Here is a 25,186-nt window from a genome sequence, read left to right as displayed (position 1 = left end):
ACGTACCCTGACTAATCGCGTGTGGAACTTCCCGCGCACCCCTGATATCCACGTACCCGGCCATATCGCGTGTGGAACTTCCCGCGCACCCCTGAAATCCACGTACCCGGCCATATCGCGTGTGGAACTTCCCGCGCACCCCTGAAATCCACGTACCCGGCCATATCGCGTGTGGAACTTCCCGCGCACCCCTGCAATCCACGTACCTGGCCATATCGCGTGTGGAACTTCCCGTGCAGCCCTGAAATCCACGTACCCGGCCATATCGCGTGTGCAACTTCCCGCACACCCCGGTATACACGCACACGTTTATTTTTTCTCTCAGCGCGTGTCTGTGTTTGTGGGTACCCCTTTGTACGTCATTTATCCTGGAGGGCCACAGTATTGGACATTCATCATGGCTGTATATAGGTGTTATTTGTTGGCGCACCTTTTAGCGCACATTTCTTCCAGACGCAGAGACGCTACCGCCTGCTTTCTTGTGGCGGTCGTGTTTGTGCCTGTGCGCTGGTTTGAGCGTGCGCTTTTTTGCCCTATTCTATTCCATGAATACGTGTTGTAGGCGAGCGTGTGAGCGTTCCGCGCACTTTTACCCTGTGCTTCCCCCGTGACGCCCACATTTTGGCAAGTTGTTCCCCATTCCGAGTGTTACGCCCCGTGTTCCGCCTACTTTTGTTGCGTGCGCCGCGCTATGTGCAATTTTCGCTGTGGACTGTGCCATTTTCGCTGTGGCCTGGCGCACGCCGTTAGATGGCCTGTGCGCCAACGTGCGCCGCGCACTTTCTTATCGCACGTCCGATGGTTTTCTCGCGCACGGCCTTCCATGAATCGATGTGCGCTGCTTTTCGTGCGATTTTCGCTATTCCACTGCGATTTTCGCTATTCCACTGCGATTCGCACGTTTTTGGCCACTTGCGCCGTGCTAATTATTCCATGAATCGGCTTGTAAGTGTTGCACCATTTACAGACAGAAAGGTATTCTAACTGCTTAAATGGGACGAGAACAAAAGGAAACATTGTTTGTAAACATATATACATTGATGTTTGAATATGTTTACTACACAAATATAAGTGTTTCCCAGGCTATAATTCACAGGAATTCTGTTTTATCTAGCTGTAGCCGGTTAAGCATATGAAAATCCAGCACACTCACTCTCTCTCTCGGTTTTTCTCTCTCTCTGTCTTTCTCTCGCTTTCTTTCTGTATCTCTGTCTCTCATTGGTCTAAAGAAGGACATTTAAATAGTCTCCTAATGTACCCTTTCAGAATACCCTTATAAGAGAGGGAAGGGGGCAAATAACACCAGTGAAGCTTTCAGGCTGCTTTGCATAAAAGAGCTTTTTGGGAACATAGGAATTACTACAGATTGTTATATTTGAAAAATATGTCTGTGATAGAATGTTTGTATGGTTTAATTACTAAGTACTTAATGCACATTGGGATTGCTGCTCATTTCATTTTTCACAACACTCACCCTAACATTGAAATGTTTGTTACATTAAAACATATGTACTGATTCAGACAACATCAGAGTTTGGATGTTAATGTTGAATGACTGTGACAGCTTTCTAAAGAGAGATATATAATATGTCATCATAATTATTGAAACTGGTGTAAATCCCCCAAATTATTATTCTCCGTCTGATTTTCTTCCCTGGTACAGACATCGACACTGCTACACATTCCACTTCTGCTCTTCCTTCATTGTTAATTCCTATGGTCTATCCATTTCTTCTTTCCTATCTTACTTCTCTCTTCAATCTTCTCTGCAACTCTCTGCTTTTACATCCTCTTTTAAGCATGCTACTATTTTTCCCATTCTCAATAAGCACTCTCTTGATCCATCTCTTTCCTCTAATGTCCAACCTATTTCTTCTTCTTCTCTATCTTTCTAATCTCCTCGAGCATTGTGTTTATTCTCAGGTCTCTTCTTATCTTAACTCTAACTCTTTCCTTCCTCTCTACCAATCTGGTTGTCATCCCAGTCACGCAACTGAGACTGCTCTTCTTTCTGTATCTATCTCACTTCTTTTGGCTCGCTATGCTAAACACTACTCTCTCCTGGTACTTTTGATCTTATCGGCAGCATTTGACACTGTCGACCACGCTATTTTGCTCTCGTCAATCTATTCTGTAGGCTTTAAAAGTACTTCACTGGTTTCAGTCCTATCTTTCAGTCCTATCTTTCAAATCATACATATTCTGTTTCCTTTCATGGTAACACTTCCTCTATATTTCCTCTCCATCACGGCGTATCCCAGGGTTCAGTCCTGGGTCCCCAACTCTTCTCTCTTTACACTACTCCCGTGGCTTTAATTTTCACTGCCTTTAGGCTGATGATTCACAACTCGTTCCATCTTCCTCCTCCTTCACCCCAGCTATTCATGCTACTGTTACCTCCTGTCTCCTAGCCATTTAGTCTTGGATGTCTGAGCATGTTCTTCAGACTCAGGTTCTTTTCTTTCCTGCTACCACCACCCCCGCTCCTCTTCCAATTTCTCCTCCCCTCTTGCTGTATGCTCGTAATCTTGTTGTAAATATTGATTCTTCCAATACCTTTTCTTTTCATAGCCGTGCTCGTTATCACTCTTGTCTTTTTCGTCTCTTTATTATTGGAAAAGCCAGGCTTTCTCTTTTGTTTCATGCTACTAAGCTACTTGTGTCTTCTCTTATTTTCTCTCATCTCTTCATCTATTCGTGTCTTTTCTTTGGTCTTCCTGCCACTCATCTCGCTCCACTTCGTTCTGTTAATTTTGTCCATACATCTCCTCTTCTCCATATCTTCTTGTGAATCTATCTCGGATCTACGTGAAAATACTGCATCCATCACTGCGACTACGAAAATATCGCATTCTTATAATGAAATAAAGCGAAAATAGATGTGGAGCTCTCACATCCACTCACTTTAATGAATACCCTAACCCAACCCCCATCTATATTTTCACATAATTTTGTGGTGCAACATGCAATATTTTCGCATTTGCAGTGATGGTCTGTGCAGTAATGGGGTGATACCTCTATCTCTCCAGCTATAGCTTCTCTTGGCTGGCTCCCTTTTTACTCTTGCTTGCTCTTTAACCTTCTTTCCCTGTCTTTAAATCTCTACATAATATGGCCCCTTCTTACCTCTCCTCGCGCATACCCCTACACGCTCCCTACACTCTCAATCTTTGTTTCTTCTCTCTGTTCCTCACCTTCCTGGTGCTTCATTTTGCTTTAGTTCCTTTTCTCTGTTGGTACCTCTCACTTATTCTTTCTCTTCGCTCACTTTCTTTCTATTCTCTGTTCCATTCCCGTGTTAAGGATCATCTGTATGTGTGATTCGCCCTCTCAGATGCACAAAATACAGACAAAATGTGGTGCTCTGATTCGTACAAATGCAAACGCATTCACGTGTCCCATATGCATTTTTAACAATCAGGTTCATGAATGTGCAGGCCCTGGGTGGGGACGGTGTTTGACATGTGCACCTAAAGTAGATAGACCGGAAACCTTCCATCGGCGAATCCTCACAGAGTGCAGCAAGTCACAGAAGCACCGAGAGTGGAGTGGTTGGGAAGACTGGTGCGCAGAGAGGACAAACTGAAGCAGGAGATCCAAACGAGGGCCAAAACCCGGAATGCCGCTTATGACTAATGAAGGTACCGCGGTCGAACAAAGAAGCGGGAGGAGCTGGAAAAATCCATGATACGGAAGTTGGGACATTGAGAAAGTATAAAGGGATATATCCAAAGCATCCAAGGAAAGCGAATAACAATATTAAGGATGAGGCTTTGAGAATGCCTGATAGACTATCCTCTGAAGGAGGGAAGAAATGGCTAAATTTAGATATTGAAGAGTGGGGGAATACCTTAATGAAGTATCGTGAGGAGCAATGTAAGACAATGTCGTATGTTATGCCCAGAGTTCAGAGAAAGAGACCAGGACTTTAATAGACTATCTGAAGATGAATAGAATGGGGGAATCCCTTAATGACTGTGGGAAAGAGTATCAGTCAAGGATGTATGTTTCACCCAGGCCTCAGAGAAGGAGCCAAGCAGATAGACCCCAGAAGTGGTGGTTTCTCACCCATAATAAGAATATACCAAAGACCAGAAGGATCCACTGGAAAGAGAGTGAGTTAGTCAAAGTCAAAGTCGAAGGACCGTAAGAGACTATCTTAAGAAGCCCATTACGAAAACTGTTGAGAATACAGATAAGAAGTACACCAGCAGAAAAGCGAGACCTATGAGTAGTTAGCAGAAGCTGTAGGAACTCACAACTCAGACATTGCAAACTAGATAAGACCATCATAATAAACTTGTTTATAGATGATTACCTTTTTTCATCTGATGTATATATGAACTAAGTCAACCCTGAAGTAAAGCCTTGAGACAGGCGGCCGAAGGGAAGCAGCCAAGAAAGAGACATTCTTTTGGTGAACCTCAGTTATTAGGTTTAGTGGTAGGGTCAGGTATATTTTGGACTTGCTAACGACAGACAAACACCTTCGTTAGTTTGGCTGGGTAGGGAACACCCCTATAGCTATAGAGTAAGATAGGAATTTTCTTTATTATTTTGAATAAACCTGATAGAAATGTCCAATCTGTGTCTGGCTCCTTCTGACCCACCACAGTACTTGCCCCCGGAAAAGAAAGTATGGGCATGGAAACCTTACAATTTCACTGAATAAAATGTTATTTAAATTGACATTAAGGTTATGATCCAAAATATGAAAGCCACACAAATTGGACAGTTAAGGAGAGTGGTCCAATGTTCGTTCTGCACAGATATACGGCTCATGACCTCACAAGGTATCCCATTTAAGAGCACCAATGACATCATCAATGACTTTAGATACGACATCGCTAAAGGCCTGTGGCTCTGTACTAGAAGCACCACATTCATGTACTATGCACCCCGTGCACCACTTGTATGTTGTAAAACGAACCCACACCCTTCAGTTGTACTCAGTGGAAGGCTCAGTGCACAGACTACGGCCATGCACCATGTCAGCATTAAAATGCTTATAATCCAGGGGTTGTGTTTTGATATGATCCTTAACCTTCCATTCTGATTCATGTGTCCTATATGTGAGTGGAAAATACAGCTGTGCCTTTTATTCTTATAACTTTGCACTGTAATGTGTGTGTTGTGTTATGTTTCTGGGGTTTGTATCGCTGCCATATGCATGGTCTCCCTGCCCTGTGGTGGATCTAAAAAGGAGTGGGCAGGGCAGTGAGATGAGTGGGAGAAGAGGCAGAGACAAAGAGAGCTTTGCTATTTTATTGGCGCATGCAGTTCCGTAAGTACCCGGGTACTGTGCATGGTTGTGCTCTTACGTGGTCTAGAACGAGGGCATAGAGGCCATTGTGCCTAAAAGGCAGCCTCGTCTGTCCGTGGTGCAGGAGGCATTAGCCTGGGGCGTGGTATGCACGTTGGTGTGGTGTTGGAGTTGTTTGAACGCTAAGAGGGGGGCTGTGTAGGAAATTGAAATTTGTGTGTGCCATATTTGTAAGCATGGTGTAGCAGAGAGTGAATGCAGATGATTATAGTGCAGATGTGTTGGACTACCAGCCCCATGACCCTTCACCATTCACTATTCTGGCTAGCACCAATAGGAGTTATAGTCCAAAATATCTGGAGGGCCAAAGGTTGCATACCCCTGTGATAGTGTTACTGAGGGGGGGACAGAGGTGATTAATATCGACCCTCTTGCCTTTTGGGTGAATGATATTTGGGTACATAGTGTAAGAGGAAACGCATGCCTTGAAGTCATGACGTGTCTCGCATTTAGATGTTGCAATTACAGCTTCAAACTTTAACTGTAATCTTTGAGACACAATACACGGCCTACAACCATGCATTGTGACTTTACTTAACTATAAAGCATAACGCACAGCTTTCAGACTGCAGCTGCAACCTACATCTTATGTTACTGAGTGGACCCAGAGCCTACAACCATGCAGTGTTTCTCCACCCGCATCCTGCAAATTAAATCCGTGAGTGGTTTCTTAACGTGCATCACAGATGTAAGGAGGGGCCCTCATCTCGTGTAGAAGACAGGTGACACTAAGGGATTCCAGACAAGGCCCACAGACGTTTGCTGTGATACCTGCATTGCTTTTCTGAGGACAACATGCTGTGCAAGGCTTAGGGTTGAGTACTGGGTGTTCCCTTCAAATATCTGAAACACATCCCACAGCCTTTAGATCACATCTATATTTTTCACATCAGCTGTGCACTGTGTGTCATACTTACTGCAAATGTGACCACAGTCAACATACAAAAGAAGCACAATCTTCGGTTGGGTCTTTGTCCATCTGTGGTAGTTTCGTGTAACGGCACGAGAAAATGTGCACACTTTTCCATGATCCGTGCCAGTTACGTGCAGCGGCATGAGAAACCTTGCGCTGCTTTTTCATTCGATTCGTGGTAGGTTCGCTCAGCAGCACGAGAATTTTGATTATTTTTTTTAACAGTTCTAAGTTCGCACAGCAACACGACAAACTTTGCAGAACTGTTTTGTTCGATTCATGGTAGCTCCACACAGCGGCACGAGAAACTTTGTGCAGCTCTTTTCGATTTGCGCTAGGTTTACGCAAGGACACGAGAAACCTTGTGACACTCTTCGATTTGTGCTAGGTTCACCGGTGGCACGAGAAACTTTGTGTGGCTTAGTTTGGGTTGCAAGACGGCACGAGAAAAACTTCAAGCCACTCTTTTCGATACACAGTGGTGGTGGAACGTCAGATTTCAATGAAACGGATCAAAATCTTACAGATTTGGCTTCCTCAGCTGGCGGAAAGGAATGCCACAATTTCGCTCAGCCCTACTCTTGGCATAGACAGAAAGCAATACACTCAGAATTTGAAGCATCAGGCATTATCTACGCCTTTGAGTGTGGACAGTGTTTAGTGCATGCGACGAGTTTGCACAATGCATCACATGGAACATTGCTTCTTCATATAACAACAGCACTTCATTTATTGTGTAACAATATTTACAGAAATTATGTATTCAGAAAGAACAGAACATGTCAACACCCAGTATAAAACAGCATCTGAGCATCTATTGATCATGTTTGCTACTATCAGGATGGACGGGGTGCTTCAAGTAACGTGATTCTCGAGGTCAGTGAAACTTTTAAAATCCTGTTCACATGCCAGTGTCGTGTCCCTGCCTTGGGATCCTACCAACTCTACGCACAGATACACCCCAGTAGACCACTGAGGTCACGAAGATCAGGCCTTCTGAGTGAGCCCACCCCAAAAAGTGCCTGATCTGGAGGAAGACTTAGGTCTCACACTGGCCCCAGGTGATGGAAGATAAGCTGAGATTCTGGCACGAAGGAACCTTTGTTTCAGGGAAGCGCTTAAAACGTACCAGTTCCACAAGGCTTTCCCCAAGACCAGCCTTGAAAGTTCTTACTGCCTATGCTCCAATGTCACTCTCAGGAGTCTCCCTCCGGGCATGATGTACCCCACAGTCTCTGATCCGCACCCCCACTTCGTAAACCAGGGTGCACGTGTGTGGATAATTAAGCCACTGGCACTTTTACTCTTAGAAAAAAAAATAAAGAAATGGGTCTTTGGACGTGCTGTGAATGCAGCCTTCTTTCAGCTCTGTCTAGAGTACCTAAGCCTCTCGCAGGGTTTCCTCCCTATCTCTCCCTACCCTCCCTCCTTTCCAAAAGTGGAATGTTTCTACCTGTGGTGCACTACAAAACACCAAAATGTCATTCATGAAAACATTCTAGGAATATGGAAATGCTTTCCAACTGATATACAATGCCCACAACGTCACCATCGCTCTGTTCAGTCCCATCAATATCTCAGATCAGCCATTATCGAAATGACCATTAAAGGAAGTCAGGAACGCATGGGCACTGACATTTCATGCAGAAATTCTATGCCACAGAAGAGGTTTACGCCAGATGGTGAAGCGTCTTGGAGAATGTATTACATTTAAAGACTCGATTTGTAAAGCTTTCAAATCTGCGATAATAGGAGACGTTACTAACTATGCTTCGGAACTATAACAGATAAAATATGAGCAAATAAAAGAAAATGAAAAGACTTGAGCAACTACACAATTTACACAGAGAAGATACCACTAGATAATCAGACAGTGCACATGGCTGAGGTTTCAGTTCAAATAACATCAACCCAAGATGCAGGTAGAGTGGAAGGAAAAAAAACAATAGTGATTCTCAAAAAACGAGCGCTGACATATACCAGCAAAACCGGTATATAGTGTGAATATAGACAGTTCAAAGTAAAGCTTAACAAAATAAAAACGCAATTTCACAAATATGTAATCTAGAAGGAAAAACGAGAGTACAATATGAGTGACTCAAACATATAGCTATCACATTTGATCATGTACTGTACAAAGATGACTAAGAGACAGCCAGGACTAACATCAAATGTTACGTGGGGGAAGTATAACCTTCCTACTCACACACAGCCAGGGAAATACCTAATACTCTGATGCAGGTATTAGGACAACAGAGGAGGCACGCACCCAATAAGAAATCAGCTAGTAGTATTTTCACAGGGCCTTCCATAACTATTATAAACTCTCACGCATGGGCTGATTTGATGGGCTGTGGCTGAAATATTCCTAAATCATAGCAATGAGCAAAATATTGCCAAATCATAGCAATGAGCAAAATATTCGTAAATATTCCTAAATCATACCAATGAGCGAATATTTCAATTTCTTTCAAAGACAAACAATAACTCCAGTTTGTGTGGATCACGCAAGACCCATTTGACTCTCAAATTACACACAGATATGTGCCAACATACACTCTCTCAGATCTTACCTACTACACCGCACAAGAACAGCATGGATTTACAGTAGGCAAAACACACTTCTGAACATATGCACTTGGTAATGGCACTTGCAACTCTGCTGAACATTCTCTAGCAGTAGTGCTGTTGGATGCAGAAAAATCAATTGAATGTATACATTGGGAATTACAAAGGACTGATATGTCAAAATATCAGCCTTTGGTGGGGTTTATTGGTGTGGTCATGTGTCCGAACAAGTCACCGTGAGCATCGATGGCACATGAACTGAAACATTCGCCATCACTAAAGGTACGCAACAGGGCTGCCATTTTCCATCACCTTTATTTTCACCATAGCTACAACCTCAAAATATTCAAGATCAATAATTTGCCAGACGTCCTTCCATTTCGTGGCAGTGGACTGTGCTTCAAGGCAGCATCACCTGCACATAGCACTTTCCACTCCCATCAAAAGTGACCCTCCAGGTCATGAAGGCAACATGGAAAAACACAAATGGTGGCACTTAATTTAACCAAATACAAAACGGCCCAATGCTGTAAAGCAGCCTCATACCTAGGCTTGAATAGTCACATATATGCATCACACATGTTTAAGATTAATTTCAAGGAGATATTATTAACAACTAGTTTGAAACTAGTCAGATGGAAAATCCCAAAAATGTCTATTATGGGATAATGAAACACCCATCTGCAGTTTCTGTACCTCTTTACAATCACTAATATACAGGTATAGCAGTTATTGTAATTGACTACACATTAGTAATGCACCTTCATGTGGACTGGCAAAAGGCCTAGGCAAGCTTTATGCAACCCATAGGCAAGAGGAAGGAGCTTCTCACCCAGCCCCCCGGTGTTTAGATATTACCATTAGGCCACAATGGGAGAGCACATATATTTTGCTAAGTCTAACATGACAAACCACTCTAATAATATTTTAGCATTTATGTAGCGCTACGAGCCCTCAGGTATCTGAGTGCTGCTTATTATTACCCACAGTGTGTGGTGCTCATTTTTTCGACCTCGGAAGGATGAAAGGCTGAGTTTGGCCCTGCCGGGATTCTAACCTGCATCAGCAGACTCTGCACAGATGTCAAAGCGGGCTATCGACCGGCTTAAAGTTGATTATTAACGAAGGGTGTCAAAATATGCTAGAAAAGTTTAATAGCTTTAGATTGTTTTAACAAGTTAGACCAAAGTCTAACCATAGTTGTAGTTTGGTGAGGCATCCGTTAAGAGCTCAAAATTCCCACACTGCCAATTTATACCTCCTCATACAATAAAAGCATCTAGCATTTAAAAAGCTACTTCAAAAATATGGAATAGTAAAAGCATTATATTAAACACAATATTAGTAGGAACAAAATTGAGCAATTTAAGAACTTCAAAATCATTGTGCGATACCAAGTCAATTTCTTTTTTATATCTACCTAAATCTGTGTGAAGGGCCCTTCAACATAACACTGGCGAGGAGCTGGTGTTTCAAAAGCAGGTCAACAGCTGGACACTGAAAATCAAAAACTTAACTCTGAGGTTTTAGCCAGAGCACATTACTCCCCTTATAGCCAGTAAATGACGCATGTACAAACCTGTATTATCTATGCTACCGTGTTGCGAGCATTGGCCCCATTCTAGGGAGATACTCCTCTTATGTTATGCTATACAGTATTTATATTGTGCCCGCCACCACCATAGTGGTTTAACAGCGCCTGACATTGTCCATGAAGTGGCATATTGTGCCCCGCCAGGGTGTTCGCAGACCTTAGTCTGTTTAAAGAAGCAATAGGGTTGGACGCAGTTGATAGGAAAGAGAGATTAGGAAGTAAAAATAACAAATTCAATGGGTGAAACAATTGAGAAGAGGGGGATAGGATATGATTGTGGTAGAAGGGATGCATGTTTCTAACTGCAGTTAGTTGCCTGTTGTGAAAGAAAAGGTTCCAGGAATGTGCAGCTCGGTTAAGAATAGAGTATATTCTGATGGCAAAAACTAGACCGCATGAAGCACAGGACTAGATGTAGTTGGTGGGTGGGTGTGTGATGGACTTGAGAGGTGCTCCAGTGGGCCCTCGTAGTTTGGAGGCTTTCACCAGATTAGTTTATAAGAAACCATCTCTTTATCAGGAGAGGACTGGGTTTGCCAAGCCATCTGCCAGATGAGTCAGTGCCAATATTTAGAATTGTATTGAGGAATGCATAGGGAATAATATGGGGTAAATGCTGGGGTAGGGGAAGACGAGACACGACGGACTGTTGTCCTACACTAATTAGTTGTGTAGGCTATGAGTTAGGTATAATTCATTGTAACTTTTAAGGATGATGAACCTATAAAGAAGTATTGTGGTATCCTGATATGGTGGTATTGCAATGAGGCAGGAAACTCTATATAGCTCATGCGTGTTAGGAAGGTAATTTTTGACACCTAGTTGTGGCGCCCATTGTGTCACACTGGTATGGTGGAATTTAACATTTGTATGAAATAGATAGAATATAAAGTTGATAAAGCCCCAATAGGATTGCCCTTGTGAAGCTCTCCCCCAGTATACCTTTTGGTCTTCTGAATGCTTTTTCAGTTAACAGCAAATCTCACTCTATTCTTGACTTATGTTTCTGTTGTAATTTTCATTTTCTCTGCTTAACTGAAACTTGGATTACCCCTGACAATTATTTTATTCCAGCCTCCTTACACACTGCCTCCACCTCATTCTGGTGGCAACACTAGAATGTTTTATATTTCTTTCTGGACTATTCTAACTCCTTCTTCCAGTCTCCCAATTTTTCTGTCCTTTGAATATCATTGCTCTTCCTTCTCTAATCCCTTCCCTGTTTCGCTTCTTGTTGTTTATCGTCCTCCGGGTCTAGTTACTGATTTTCTTCAACATCTCCATCTCCTCTTATCTCGCATTCTTCCATCTTCCTCACCTTTCTTTCTTCTTGGGGAATTCCATCTGCCCTCATCTAACTCTCGTCCTTCACTTTAATGCTTTCACTCACTGATTCTTATCATTTGCACTTTCTTCCCTCCCCTCCTTCCCTCGATCTAATTTGTTCTTCACTTCCCTCTGCCTCCCCTGTGTCTCCTACTAGGAGTGAGCTGAAAATGGAGGATAGACACTTTTAGGATCTATGTGTCGCCGGTCTTAGTATCGCCGGTCTTAGGGCGGTCTGAGAAGAGCTGCACAGGCCTTGTGATTTAGTTAAACAGCCACACTTCGAGGTTGGGGTTTCAGAAGGCTGAGCTGGTCTTTGTCATAAAGCAAATTGATGACACTGCTGGGAGGCAACACCGGTGTTGTACAAGGTTGAATGAGACTATCTTCATTTAAAAAAAAAAGAAAAAAGTCTACATGTTAAATGGAAGATATAGAATCCCAAAATGTTGAACGGGTACCCTTAAAAGTAGGACACATTTGAATATTGAATGTCAAAATTAACTAAAAAATCCAAAATGAAGAATTTGACAATGAATGGAATTCCCGCAGTAAAACAGATAACTTCCACTAAGAAAACTGCTATCACATTATAAAATCCTAAACAAGACAATCAACTTCAGAAATGGGTGGTAACCTGAGTAATCATCTTACCCTCACCTCCACCGAGCCATGGTATACCCATCTGCCTGGCCACTCTCTAGCCATCACATAGTCTCCCCAAACTTGCCTCCCTCTTAAGTCTACTCTCTCATATGCTTTTATATGCTTTGAACAGCTTGACTTACATTACTGATTGTATTTTTCAAACTTTCCAAGTCGACATTTAATGTTTCAACCTTTTTGATTGTAGATTTTCAGTAGTAATGTAATGTTAAGTTGTTTTGTGTAGGGCAGTTCTGCTTTTTCTTTGGGCCTCGTGGCGCATGTTATCGTGGCACAATGCCTTTGGTTCTTCAAAGCTGTGCTATCATAATAGTGCACAACAGCTTCCAAATCCTACTGGTGGTCTCCGCACTGAGATTGAAAGTCATACCCTCATGATTCATAATTGTATCTTTTATCCAGCAATCGTTATAAGCTGCGATAAAGTAAGTTTGCATTTGTAGCTTGCATTAAAAAAAAGTATTGATCGTTATCCTCATTAGAGGTATTACCGCAACATGTGGCTGCCAGTCCACATGTTACATTTTAGATTTGCCACACATGGCATTTCAGAAGAGAAATCATTTACAAACCTGGGATCATACAAAATTAGAGAATGCAATAATGTTGAAGCCCAAAATACCAAAATTTGAGACCCCTATTTTACAACTCATCAATATGGGAGGTTGGTTAAGTAAATATAAAAGGTGAAGGAGTATGTAGGGGGGTACAGGGGTCTCCCCCTGCATAAATATGTGGACTTTATTTTTACGCAGTATTCACATAGATCCCACAATCCCTAAGCCCCTTTCCTGGGCAGCACATATGCTCCAGGTGCGAGCCAACTCCTCGCGATCAGAGTCAAGGTGTTCTTTTTGGTTTCCTTCATTCTTACCCTACTTCACCTGACTTTATCTTTCTCCCTGCTTCTTCCTACAGCTGCAGATGCGAATGATGATGCAGAAATGCCAAGGCGCAATAGCAACATCCACAAGAATGACCCAGCAAATGAACACACTCAACATGACGTGCCAAGGTAAGGGGCTCCACCGACACCACAGACCAAGCCTGGAATGGCTTGTGGCCAAACGGTGGAATGTGCTATGCTGCCTAGCCCAGGCATCTAGCCCACGGGGAATCCTGGGCTGCAGGAAGGGTCCATGAAAGGGCCACCTCGCCCCTCCCCCACACCCTCAAGGTAACGCTGTGTAGTTACTGCACCACTTGCAACGACTTTATTAATCACACTATGAACAATGAATTGGTTACTCCACCCACCGCACAGACTCTTTGTGGGTGGCCTGGAGAGGGCACACTTGAATTTGGATCTCCTAAATGTGCCATTTTTGCTAGAAGGTGGTTTGAAGCCAATGTAAGCGCAAGGTGAGCTGTAGAATTATTCTTGTTTTTCTGTTCATGTTGCTTTTTTCTCTGCAGGTTTGCCTTATGTTGATTTATTTTACGCACTGCAGCCTTTTTTATAGTCTGCAGGCACAATCGCGCTCCCGAAAGAGAAAGTGGGTGGGTAGGTTAGGGAAGAAAGAGAGGAAAGACTGACGTTGTGCTCAGCTGTTGGCGTGTGTAGAACTATCTGTGGAAGTGGCTTTTCTAGGTGTGTTTTGTTGTGTATACTGGAGGCGTATTGTTGCCAGATGGGAGACATGCAGTGTTTGACTTGTCGAGTGTTTGAGGCTAGTAAGGGGGGTTTTTAAGTTGGTTTGAGAGGTGTGCGGTTTAGGGTGGTTTAGCCAGCAGTTTTTCCCTCGCCGTCTGGTCCGTGTATGGTCAGTGTGTGGTGAGCGAGGGTGGTTGAGTAGGAGATTGTTAGTAGGTGTGGGATTTCAGGTTGGATTTGTGTGCGCGTGACTTATGGGGCTTTCATTATGCCAAAGAAAGGGTGTGGTGGGAGGAGGGTGTCACAAGCCCAGATTCCCCTTTATGTCACAATATGAAAGAGGGAGGGCTATAAGGCCTAAATCCAAATTATTTGTAGCTCAGACAGAACTTCCAGTACAGATGGAACGCCATACAGTGCCCTCATGCAGTTCCAGAGCTGCTAGTGCACTTTGGAACTCTGTCCCAGTCTACTTTAGGTGTACATCTAATCATCTTCTCTTTCATCACCTTCTTATAACCTGGTGAATTTAACTCCTTGTTTGGTTGCTTTGTGTTATCGGTGTATTCCTCGCGCCAAGATACCTCTGGTGAACGTGCGCGTTACAAGTACACATAACATAACATAACATAACATAACAGAGCTCATATGACTCATCTCTGTGAAATCCCAAAATCACACACAGGAAGTTGGCATGAAAAAAAATATATATTTGAGAACACATGATAGTGCCTTGAGGTTGCCTACTGAAAAAGAAGAGCAAATTCAGGATGGTGCTCAGTTGCGTTTTTCCTGTCTTCAACTTGCAAAACTATCTGAAAATTGCTTCTATTAGAGTAAGATGAAAGAAAAAGCTGAATATGGGAGTGTGGTCCTGCTTTTCCCAGTATGTAGGGCAGGCTACGTGGGCTTTGTGTGTTAGGACCTTTCCCCTGAAGCTCCTACGACAGGGTCTGCAACATGCGACTCTCCACACGTCGTTCACTACAATTCCCATTATGCCTCAGCATTGACTATGCTGGCTAGGGCTGAAGGGGGTTGTAGTTCGAAAAACCTGGAAATCCAAAGGCTGCAGACTCCAGTAAAAGTCCTGGCACCTCAGTTGGAAAGCTAGTTTCCTTCTAACTATCTGGATCATCTGCCTTACGATCAAGTCTAGGTTGTTAACCTTTAAGAGATGTTACATGCATTGATAATACTGTATAATTGAGACAAAACATGCTTTGTGACAAAGACACTATTGACAGGGTATGCATTTGTTAACAATAATATCTTCATTATTTTAATATGCGTCGAAAAAGCGTTTGCTATAAAATGTGCCACGGCTTAAGGAAACTAATAACCTGTTTAATGCTGCGATGCCAACCCGGGTCGCAATTCTGCTTTATGATAGCCACAGTGGTCCATATGTGTGGCATGCAAATTGGCATAATCAACGTCCCTAAGAAAGCTCTGCTTGCGTTGGGTAACCTCTCCTTCCAACTAATGCTCTGTCGTGACTTGTGCCCAGAGACACAGTCCACAGTTTGGTTCCTAGGCTCCTTATGTTCTACCATCACATGGCCTGAACACTCCCTGACACATATTGCAACCCCCTAGTCCTGTCTTCTTATGATGCCCTTAACAACATGTGCAGCACGCAGTTGCATTCTAGCTAAGTTTGCATCTTAAAAAACCAAACATCTCTCAGGATAACGCAACCGACAGCAAGACCAATCGTTTAAAAAGCATTACGGAAACCCCAGGAATAATCCCCACCTTTTGACTAACCCTCACTCTCTCTCCACAAAACTCACCCGACATATACGCAAGGCAGCTACTCACACACAGACTTCTCCACAGACTTTGAAAATCACAAGCTTGCACTTCTAACATACTCAGCCTCTGACCAACGCACTCTCACACTATAAAGACAAACCTTCCACTCTCTACACAAAGACGTCTATGCTTGCCACAATTATCACCAAGAAAGCTTGCATGCAGGTAGAGCCCAGGGTACTTCTGATCTGCAACCTCAACACAAAGCACTGCAATAATGACCCCTCTCTTCTGAACTAACCAAAGCAACCCACGTTTTTCCAGATCCGCCAACACGCAGGGAGAGCATGCAAATGGCAGCGTTGCATGGTGCAAATCCTAATAGCATAGCATAAAACCCAAACACAACTACAAAATAGAAATGATGTTAGCAGAGAATGGGAACTTTTATCCACCCCAATCTTCAAAAGGCCCCCGGAATTGACATACTGTGATCACAGCCTTTGTTTTGTATCTTGATTTGCCATATTGGATCTTTGAAGCCAAATCACAGGGAAACGCACACAGAATTCAGGCCCCCAGAATCAACGTACTGTAATCATGTGGGTGGATCTATGTGATCACTGCGACGACCAAAAATGCGGACTTTTTTTAACCCTTTACACCACATATATTTGCGGGGGCAGACCCCCTGCAGTCCCCCCATATTAATATTATACACTTAACCCCCCCACATATATATATGGTGCAAGGGAGGGGTTAAAAAAAAAAGTCAGCATTTTCGCCCGTCGCAGTTCCCAGGTCGACATTTTTGTACGATTCCCATGTGGGCGTGAATTCTGGATGCTTTTTTTGCGTTTTGGCTTCAAATATCCAATATGGCACATCAAGATACAACACAAAGGCTGTGCAAGTTCCAGTATAGGAGTTGGATGTCTTTCTCCGACCTGAAACGATGTTGGTCCCAGGCCCATGTGTCAGAGTTCAAGGACATGACGTCCAAACACTCTACTTCTCCAGCTTCTCATGTTGGCACATAGTGGTTATCAGGATTATTCTCCTAGCTCTCGGGTAGAGTTTGGCGACTGTCCCAGACCTAGACATGGAAGGTTCTATCCTCTGCCATTATTTATCTATTTGATGTGCTTGTGAAGCATCAGGTTGAGCTCTGGTGAGTTGTGGAGGAGGGTTAAGATACACACTAGTACTTCGTTGCATCAAAATAATAACCTTCAAGTAAAAGTAGCAGCATACTTAATAGATGCACAGGGAACTGTGACAATTCATGGGATTCCGTCACAGATCCCTTCCATATGAGGCTATGGAGGTGAGGCCACAACCCAATATTCCCTCTCCCAGTGATAACAAGCGGGAGGACTTCTTAGAGAGAGATTCCCCCTTGGGGATAACAACTTCCTTTCATTTACGGAACTCCTACATAACCTCTTATAGGGCATCCCTAAACCCTCTCATCCTCCTAAGGTATCAGACCCTCAAGTCTCTATGTGTTACTGTGAGGCTTACCCATTCACACTTACACTTTCTAATAGTACTGAGAAGAGGACGAATGAAAACTAGATAAAGAGTGCTTGTTGGTTGGCAGCCAACTGTACTGAGATGAAGAAGAGGGAAGGAGGAGTATAGATCAACCTATAAAGACAAACACAAGAATCTGTGTTTGTGTTGGGGCGGGACCAGCAGCAGTTGAATACAATAGACAAAGGACGAACCTTCAATGTAGAAGGAGCCCGGAAGATTTGAATGCAGAGCAGCAGTGAACCCAGAAGTGAGAGCTGGGAGAACGATGGTCAGGACGGAGAGTGGCGCATTCTGACAATTCAAGTAACAGCAAGGAGGCGAGCCGCCAACCCGGACTGTAAAAGAAGAGCACCAGGCAGTGGCGTGACCCAAGGAGGATGGACCAGCTGGTTCATAAACAACACTGACACTGCCAAGGCCTCAGAGGAAGAGGCAAACCACTAGGAAGAAGATGCAGACTGAGCCGTGGAAGTCCCAGGTGAAGCGAAGCGTCCTGGACCACACAGGATGCACCGTTGATGATCACTCACAAGACAGAAGGTAACAGGCATAGCAGGAAACTCAGGAGGGGGCCAGGATACAATTGCATCAAGGTTGCATATCCTCATCATGGTGGTGACCACTTTGAAACTCAAGAGAAACACAGGAATGAGCTCCCACTTCTTAGTGGTGACACTAAGAGAAGCCAAAGAGAAGAAACACTCGTGAGTAATCTCCCTTGTCACAGTAATAGTACTAAGAGGCGCCAAAGATAAGAAACACTTGAGAGTAATCTCCCTTGTCACAGTGATAATACTAAGAGAAGCCAAAGAGAAGAAACACTCATGAGTAATCTCCCTTGTCATAGTAATAGTACTAAGAGGCGCCAAAGATAAGAAACACTTGAGAGTAATCTCCCTTGTCACAGTGATAATACTAAGAGAAGCCAAAGAGAAGAAACACCCGGGAGTAATCTCCCTTGTCACAGTAATAATACTAAGAGGCGCCAAAGATAAGAAACACTTGAGAGTAATCTCCCTTGTCACAGTGATAATACTAAGAGAAGCCAAAGAGAAGAAACACTTGGGAGTAATCTCCCTTGTCACAGTAGTAACACAGTAGCAACTCCAAGCAAAGCCACAGAGAAGAAGCATTCAGGAGTAGTCCTCCTTACTACAGCTTTACACTGGCATAACAAGGGGCCCGCACCCCCCGCGGTGCGGGAGGCCCTTCCACTACATGCCCGGGAACGGGGACTGCCTTGGACTAAAAAAATAAAAATAAAAAAAACATTTTATTTTTAGTCTCCCTGCCTTCATAAAGACATGATTTCTGTTACAAGGTAACAGCAACTATTTCTTTATTAAGGCATAGTGACTACAAAAAGAAGCTATTTCTTTTTGAAGTCCGAGAGCACCCCCCAACACATGACATGAGAGCCGACAGGATGGAGGCCTCCATGTCATGGGTTGGGGGAGCTCTATGACTTCAAAAATAAATGATTTCTTTTTGAAGTCACTCTGCCTTCATAAAGATATTATTTCCATTATGGTTCAGTCCTTAACGGAAATAATTTCTTCATGAAGTCGGAGTGACTTCAAAATGAAACTATTTCTTTTTGAAGTAATAGGGCTCCCCTCAACCCCATGATGTATGCATGTGTGAGTGTATGGTGAAAGGGTGTACAATTCAATTCATGGGTGGCCGGGTGTGCATGTCAAGTGTATGGTGAAAGGGTCTACACTTAAATGTATGTGTGGCTGCCTGGGTGTGCCTGTATGGTGAAAGGGTGCACACTTAAATGTATAGGTGGCTTCCTGGGTGTGCCTGAATGATGAAAGGGTGCACACTTAAGTGTATAGGCGGCTGTCTATGTGAATGTATGGTGAAAGAGTGCACACTTAAATGTATAGGTGGCTGCCTGTGTGAGTATATTGTGAATGGGTTCACACTTTAATGTATCGGTGGCTGCCTGGGTGTGTGTGCCTGGATGGTGAAAGGGTGCACACTTAAATGTATGGGTGGCTGCCTGGGTGTGCCTGTATGGTGAAAGGGTGCACACTTAAATGTATTGGTGGCTGGGTGTGCATGTATCTGTATGTTGAATGGTGTGTGTGCTTGTGTTCAGGGGCGCAACAAAACCTACATTTCTGGGGGGTGCTAACCCTTCAAATATTGAGAGAGGTGCTACCTTCACGGACGGTGGGGGAGTGCAAACAAATGTGTGTAGGGAATCTAACTTCTTTATGCATTCTAGTGCAGCTTCAATGTTACAAGCAGTTAACTCTCTCCTTTAAGTATGAAAGCACCCACGTATGGACTGTTGTGACAATAAGTGCTCTCCTGTCCCCTCTCTACCCTTCCAATCACTTCCCTGACATGCAAGTACTAAACCCACATCAATATTTCAACAGCCTAAAGAATTATGCATTTAAATGCAGGTACTAACAGTGAAATGCTTTATGTTAGCAATTGTTGGGCCTTTGTTGACAGTGAAACCCAAGTTCTGTTTAACATCTGTGTTCTTTTCTGTCCGGCTGCAGCTCTCTAGGTCAGCCAGGTCGAGCCAAAATAACTCAAAATGTCAAGGGGCATGGGGGAGAGGGCTGAAGCCCAGTCAGCTCAGTGGTGTTGTGCCACTACTTGTGTTTAATCCCTTGGTCACTTATTGGCAATCTTCATTACTCATAGCCCCTTTCTTACTCGTCCCTGTACTTGTCTATGAGGCACTTTGACTCATACACAAGTACTGTAATGAGGTAGAGGGACATGGAGGTAATGCCTGGCTTAGTTACCTGTAATCTTCATTAATCCTACTATTCCTCATTCCACTACTTACCTATGAGGCAAGGAGCCTCATACGTAAGCAATGGGACAAGGAAAAGGGGAGTGGAGGTATTTCTGGGCAGCAAAGCAGATTTTGTGGCTTCGGGTATGGGGAGGGCGAGGGGATGTATGAAGGGGTCTGGGGGTGTGGGGTGGGATGGGGATTATGCAATAAATTGTAATGGTCATCAATGTCCAGGCTAAGCAGGCTTGCTATGTGGTATTAGAGGCCAGAGGGGCATTTTTGTGCAGCCAGTCTAGTCATTTCTTAGTTTGGCGTGATTTCTTTTTTTAACTGGGCATCTCTGATAAAGCATTTGTGCTCAGTGTATTTACCTGGCTATAATGCCAGTCTAGCCATTTCTTAATGCAGCATTGTATATTTTGCTGGGCATCTGTGAGAGAATAGCCATGATAAGTTGTATTGCTTCGACTGGCATTTTGGTGCAACCAGTCTAGGTATGTCTAAATGTGGTCTGGCATTCTTTACTGTAATATGTTATTACGTGTCTAGACTGGTCTACATTGTGCAGCCAGTTGGACATGCTTTCATTGTGGCATGGCATTTGTAATAGAAAGGCATTATATTAATTAAAAAATTAATGTTCCTGTGCACTGTTGGTGACTTGCATGTATTGGATGTTTACATTGGTGTTACCCAACAAAACAATTGCAAACGCCCTGGCCTTTTAGTCATTTCTTCTCAGAAAGTGAGCGGTATAATGCATTAAAACACATATTTATATCTTTCACCTAGTGAAGCGTGCAGATTACCCCTGCAGCAGCACGTTCATGCATATTGCGCAAGAGTGGTAATCTAGGCCGCCCAGAGTGTGGCGCGTGTGACGAATCAACTTCCGGAGCACCAGTGGTTGAGCGATGAATATCGGTTTCTAAACCATCAATCAGCCCGAAACCTCTAGTACACCAGAAAGTATCCTAACAGATTGGAAACACAAGTCAATTATAAACCTCCTTGTACAATTTTGGTAACGTGGACGAAATGGCAGGCTTATCTCTGCAAGGTCGTGGATCGTTGGTTAGTTGCAACACAGCAAAAATACAATTATTACCCAATGATAAAAGGTACTGTCTAGTCAATGTTGTAGATACATATCTACTTTATTATTCCTACAACAGACAGTTATAGCACACTACAAAATACAACCCACCCTGTAAAGGAACACAGAGGCCAGACAGTTTTACGAAGGAAAGGGATGCACTCAGGATACTGACAGGTTGGTAGTTGGTAAAGTAATCAGTCTTACTGTTCAAGGTTATTTGGGGGCAGCACCAAGGGGCAAAGGGTCATAACTGTCTCTAGAGGCCTTCGAGAAGGACCAGGGGGGGCACTCCCTGTGCAGAGGGTCAAATTCCTCACAGCGCAACCCATGATTTGTTGCCGAGTTGGGGGGGTTCAGCATGGCTCGCAGGGGGGCTCCCAGATTTTGTGTTATGCCACTGCAGCAAAGTCAAGAGTGCAAGAAGAGTGATCTTCCTCGTCGCAGTGGTGACAGTGAAATAAATAAAAGTCAAGAGTGCCTCGGGAGTATTCTCCTTCATCAAAATATTTACATTAAAAGCAGTGTAGAGAAGGACAGACAACCAGAGGTGTTTAGAGAGATCTTTCAATGTGGGAAAAGGTCAAGAAGGACCGTTGGAATTGTGGAACAAGTCTGTAAAACTGTTGGAAGAATTAAAGAGACTTTTGAAGACTATTGGGAGTTTCAGGAGAAGGGAGTCATTCTCCTGCCCCAGAACCCTCTGTTGAATTAGAAACGGAAGTAAAAGATTGAAAAGACTAAACTGGATTACCGGGAAAAAGGAGCCTTTGTCCTGGTATTTTGTCTTCTATAGATGCTGAACTATTTTGTAACTTAGTGGTCACATAAGAGTAGGATTGGGACAGAGGACGGAGACTCTTTCTCGTGACCCTCAACCTGACGACAAACACCAGAGTTATCTTAGAATAGGTAGTGGTAAACCTGTAGAGATGGGGAAAGCTAGCCCCTTTTTGCTGATTAGTCAATAAACTAAATTTTAACAATGCCACCTCTTTATCCTATTCCTCACTCCACCTCGCCATAGCATCTAAAATGGTTATCTCCTGGGAGAGAAAGCGTTACATGGTGGACACTTCAAATGTCTAGTGCCTGTGTTCAAGTAATTAACTACTTGCGATCACAGTTAGTTCACAGATGCATGCTTCAATGAAAGTCAACAGTCCACATACAATAGTCTGGTGCAGGTTTCGCTGGACGATCCTCCTCACTGGAGTTCAGGAGAGATATGGCCTTCCCAAACCTGAAACAACTCTGAGGGCAGTCCTTGTATTAGTTGATTAGAGGCCCCAGAATAAGAGCTAAGTACAGGATGAAAAACCCTGCAAGGTGGCAAAAAACTCCCTCTGGACCACAATGGATGAATAATAACTTCACTGAAGGGTGCACTCGGGAGAGGGTTGGAAGGAGACTGCCCTGGAGATTAGTCACTGAAGAAAAATGGAGCTCAGTCCGGCCTGAACGTTGCAGTGTGGCAAAGGGCTGTTTAAGAACACATGAACAGGATAGATGGGTAACACAGGAGATGACACTGGAGAACAGGGTCTAGAGAAGGAAACGTGAAAGCTGGACCTGACGGATGTACATCCTGTGGATCTGGTGCACCCAAGCATTCTAGTGTCCGTTTCTAATAACTTCATGAGGATCTCTGTTCCACCTGCCCTGCCAGGATAAGTCTGGCATAGTGAACATTGCCCACTCATTGTTTCACTGCTTCCACTAAAGATCAGCTGCCATTTTAGGATGGGCAGTCAGACACACTGCCATGTCAGGCATCCACATCTTGCATGCACTCTGGGTAGCCCACCGGCTACATCTCTTTAACTCCACCTCTTCAGTGTTTCTTTTGATGATTAAAATGAACAGTCCCTGCAACATGGTAAAGTACATGTGTGAGGTGTAGCAGCGACCAAAGAGGCCCCCCACACACCTAATGGAGGCTCGGGAAGTAAATATATAGTCAAACAATCGTTTGATTGGACTAATGGGCGATCATAGTATAATGGGTGCATTCCATAAAATATCCAGGTGGTCTACAATATATCCATAAGAGTTCAAGATCACCCCGGGAAAGACTTAACATACTTAAGTCAGCAAAAACGGAATTGTCAAGGCACTTCCACCTTCGGAGCCATATCACTTCATTCCCGATACTGGAACTAAATAATTAGCATTGCGGGGGTGATCGCCTTACAGGACTTTAAATACAAGATTTGTTCTGGATTTGCTTTTTAAAATCGCAAATGGCGGATTCTCTCAATGACCTAGCACGTTTTGCTTACGGACATTTCACTATACATTTGTTTGTAAGTTATCTGGACTAGTTATCCCATAAGGCCAACGCTGTCAGTCCGTTTTCTCTGTTTATGTATATATGATAATGTCAACAGGTTCATTCTTTTTCCACTGATTTTGACAAGCAGCAACACAAGGTTATTGGCACGTCCCTCCCTTGGGAGGAACCAGAGCCTAAATTCCTTTTTTGATTACAGGTGATTGTAACTTTTTTTAGTTCTAGTTATATGAAGTAAGAAAGTGCTTTGTGTCACTGTCTCTACCTTTAAGTTCTACTGATGTGCACTTATTTACTCTGATTTCCGTTATCCAGTTTATTAAGAAATTAAAGACCATTCCAGAACATGATGAGGCTAATGTTCTGAAGTTTAAATGGAATTGCATTCATTAAATAATTTTAAATGAAATCGCAAAACGTAGATCTACTAGTTTCAATATTTTCATTCCTGAGTAGAGACAGGGAGAGCAAAGCAGAGTTTCCAGCCTCAGTTGTGCGGTTATGGGGGACCCAGACCCTGGGTCTCTGGTGAAATCATGCTTCAGTGATGCAAAGGTCTTCTGGAGTCCACGCCAACAGTGCAGGAGGAAGAGATCCTGGCTTGGTTGGAGGTTGTAAAAGGCCAAAAGGTACACTCTAAAGTGCTGGGATGCAGTGCGGCCCCCCTGGTCTGGGGCGTGACCAGGTCTTACGATCTTGCTTTCCATGGTATGAGGCACCCTTTGCCACGCGCCATGGAACACAGGGATAGAACGTTGGGCGCGGGAGTGGGGCGGGTGACAGTTGGGGGATTTGGCAGTTGGTTGTTGGTACCTGTGGTGGCGACTGGCTCTGGCCTGCGTGCAAGCCCCATTAAAGTACTTTCTTGTGAAGAGTGTACTTTCTTTATTCGCCACAACTGGTGAAAAGGATCCACGTTGTCTGGGATCTGCACCGGTGTAGTGCAGTCTGGTGTGCTCGACGCCGAGCAAGCTCGACTTTGAAGAGAGGCGCTGTTGAATCTGACCCTCCGGTGGAGATGAAGTAAGCTGGAGGGGGCGGTGAGGGTTTCGGGAGGTGGAGGCTGTATGTTACGTGATATGAAGAGGAGAGCTGGGGCTGTGTAGCTGAATTCCACACGCTGCACTTACGAAGAGTCTCAAGCACATACTTTGGGAATCTGTGATCAGTAGAGGGCGCATATTGGCTGTGAGGACAGTGAAGGAAAATTATTGTGTGGAGATAAAGGCTTTTATTTACATATCTGTGAAGTTTGTCGGCCACTATAAGGGGCCAGGAGACATTTGAATCTACTGTGCAGTATATTACAGTTCCATACCTGTGTAGCAATGTCCAGCAGTGAGCAAACCCAGCAGCCGCCACCATTTTTAGCCACTCAAGGCAAACCATCAGTGAAATGGAGTGTGTGGATCAGATCATTTGAAACCTATTTAGCAGCCAGGGATGATGTGAACTTTAATCCTGAAAAGAGAGTTGCGCTGCTTGTTAACGCTTTGGATCTGGTAGAACAGATGGTGTTTCACCAACTGCCTGTAGCACTTGCCGGGAATGAATTCCTAGATTAGAATACAGAAGCAGTGATGCGCATGAAGAAGCATTATGATCTGCAGGCTTATGTGATTTTGGAAAGGCACCATTTCTATACTCGCCAGCAAGGATCTGATGAATGTGTGGAGAAACATCTTGCAGCTTTATGGATATTGTCAACTGATTGCGAGTTTGGGCATCTGATTGATCTGCATTTGA

General features: G+C 43.7%; 1 protein-coding gene across 1 annotated transcript in view; it reads left to right on the top strand.

Annotated features, from left to right (window-relative positions):
- Positions 1-25,186, top strand: part of PLVAP (plasmalemma vesicle associated protein) — a 118,195-nt gene that overhangs the window by 39,479 nt on the left and 53,530 nt on the right. Inside the window, exon 2 of the mRNA XM_069649017.1 lies at positions 13,309-13,405. Within this exon, the coding sequence (XP_069505118.1) occupies positions 13,309-13,405 (97 nt within the window). The remainder of the gene's footprint in view (positions 1-13,308; positions 13,406-25,186) is intronic.

The sequence above is a fragment of the Ambystoma mexicanum genome, chromosome 1p (assembly GCF_040938575.1).
Source record: "Ambystoma mexicanum isolate Mex_15411 chromosome 1p, UKY_AmexF1_1, whole genome shotgun sequence".
NCBI lineage: Eukaryota > Metazoa > Chordata > Amphibia > Caudata > Ambystomatidae > Ambystoma > Ambystoma mexicanum.
Note: the sequence above shows the minus strand (reverse complement) of the source record. Positions and strands in the feature narration are given on the sequence as shown.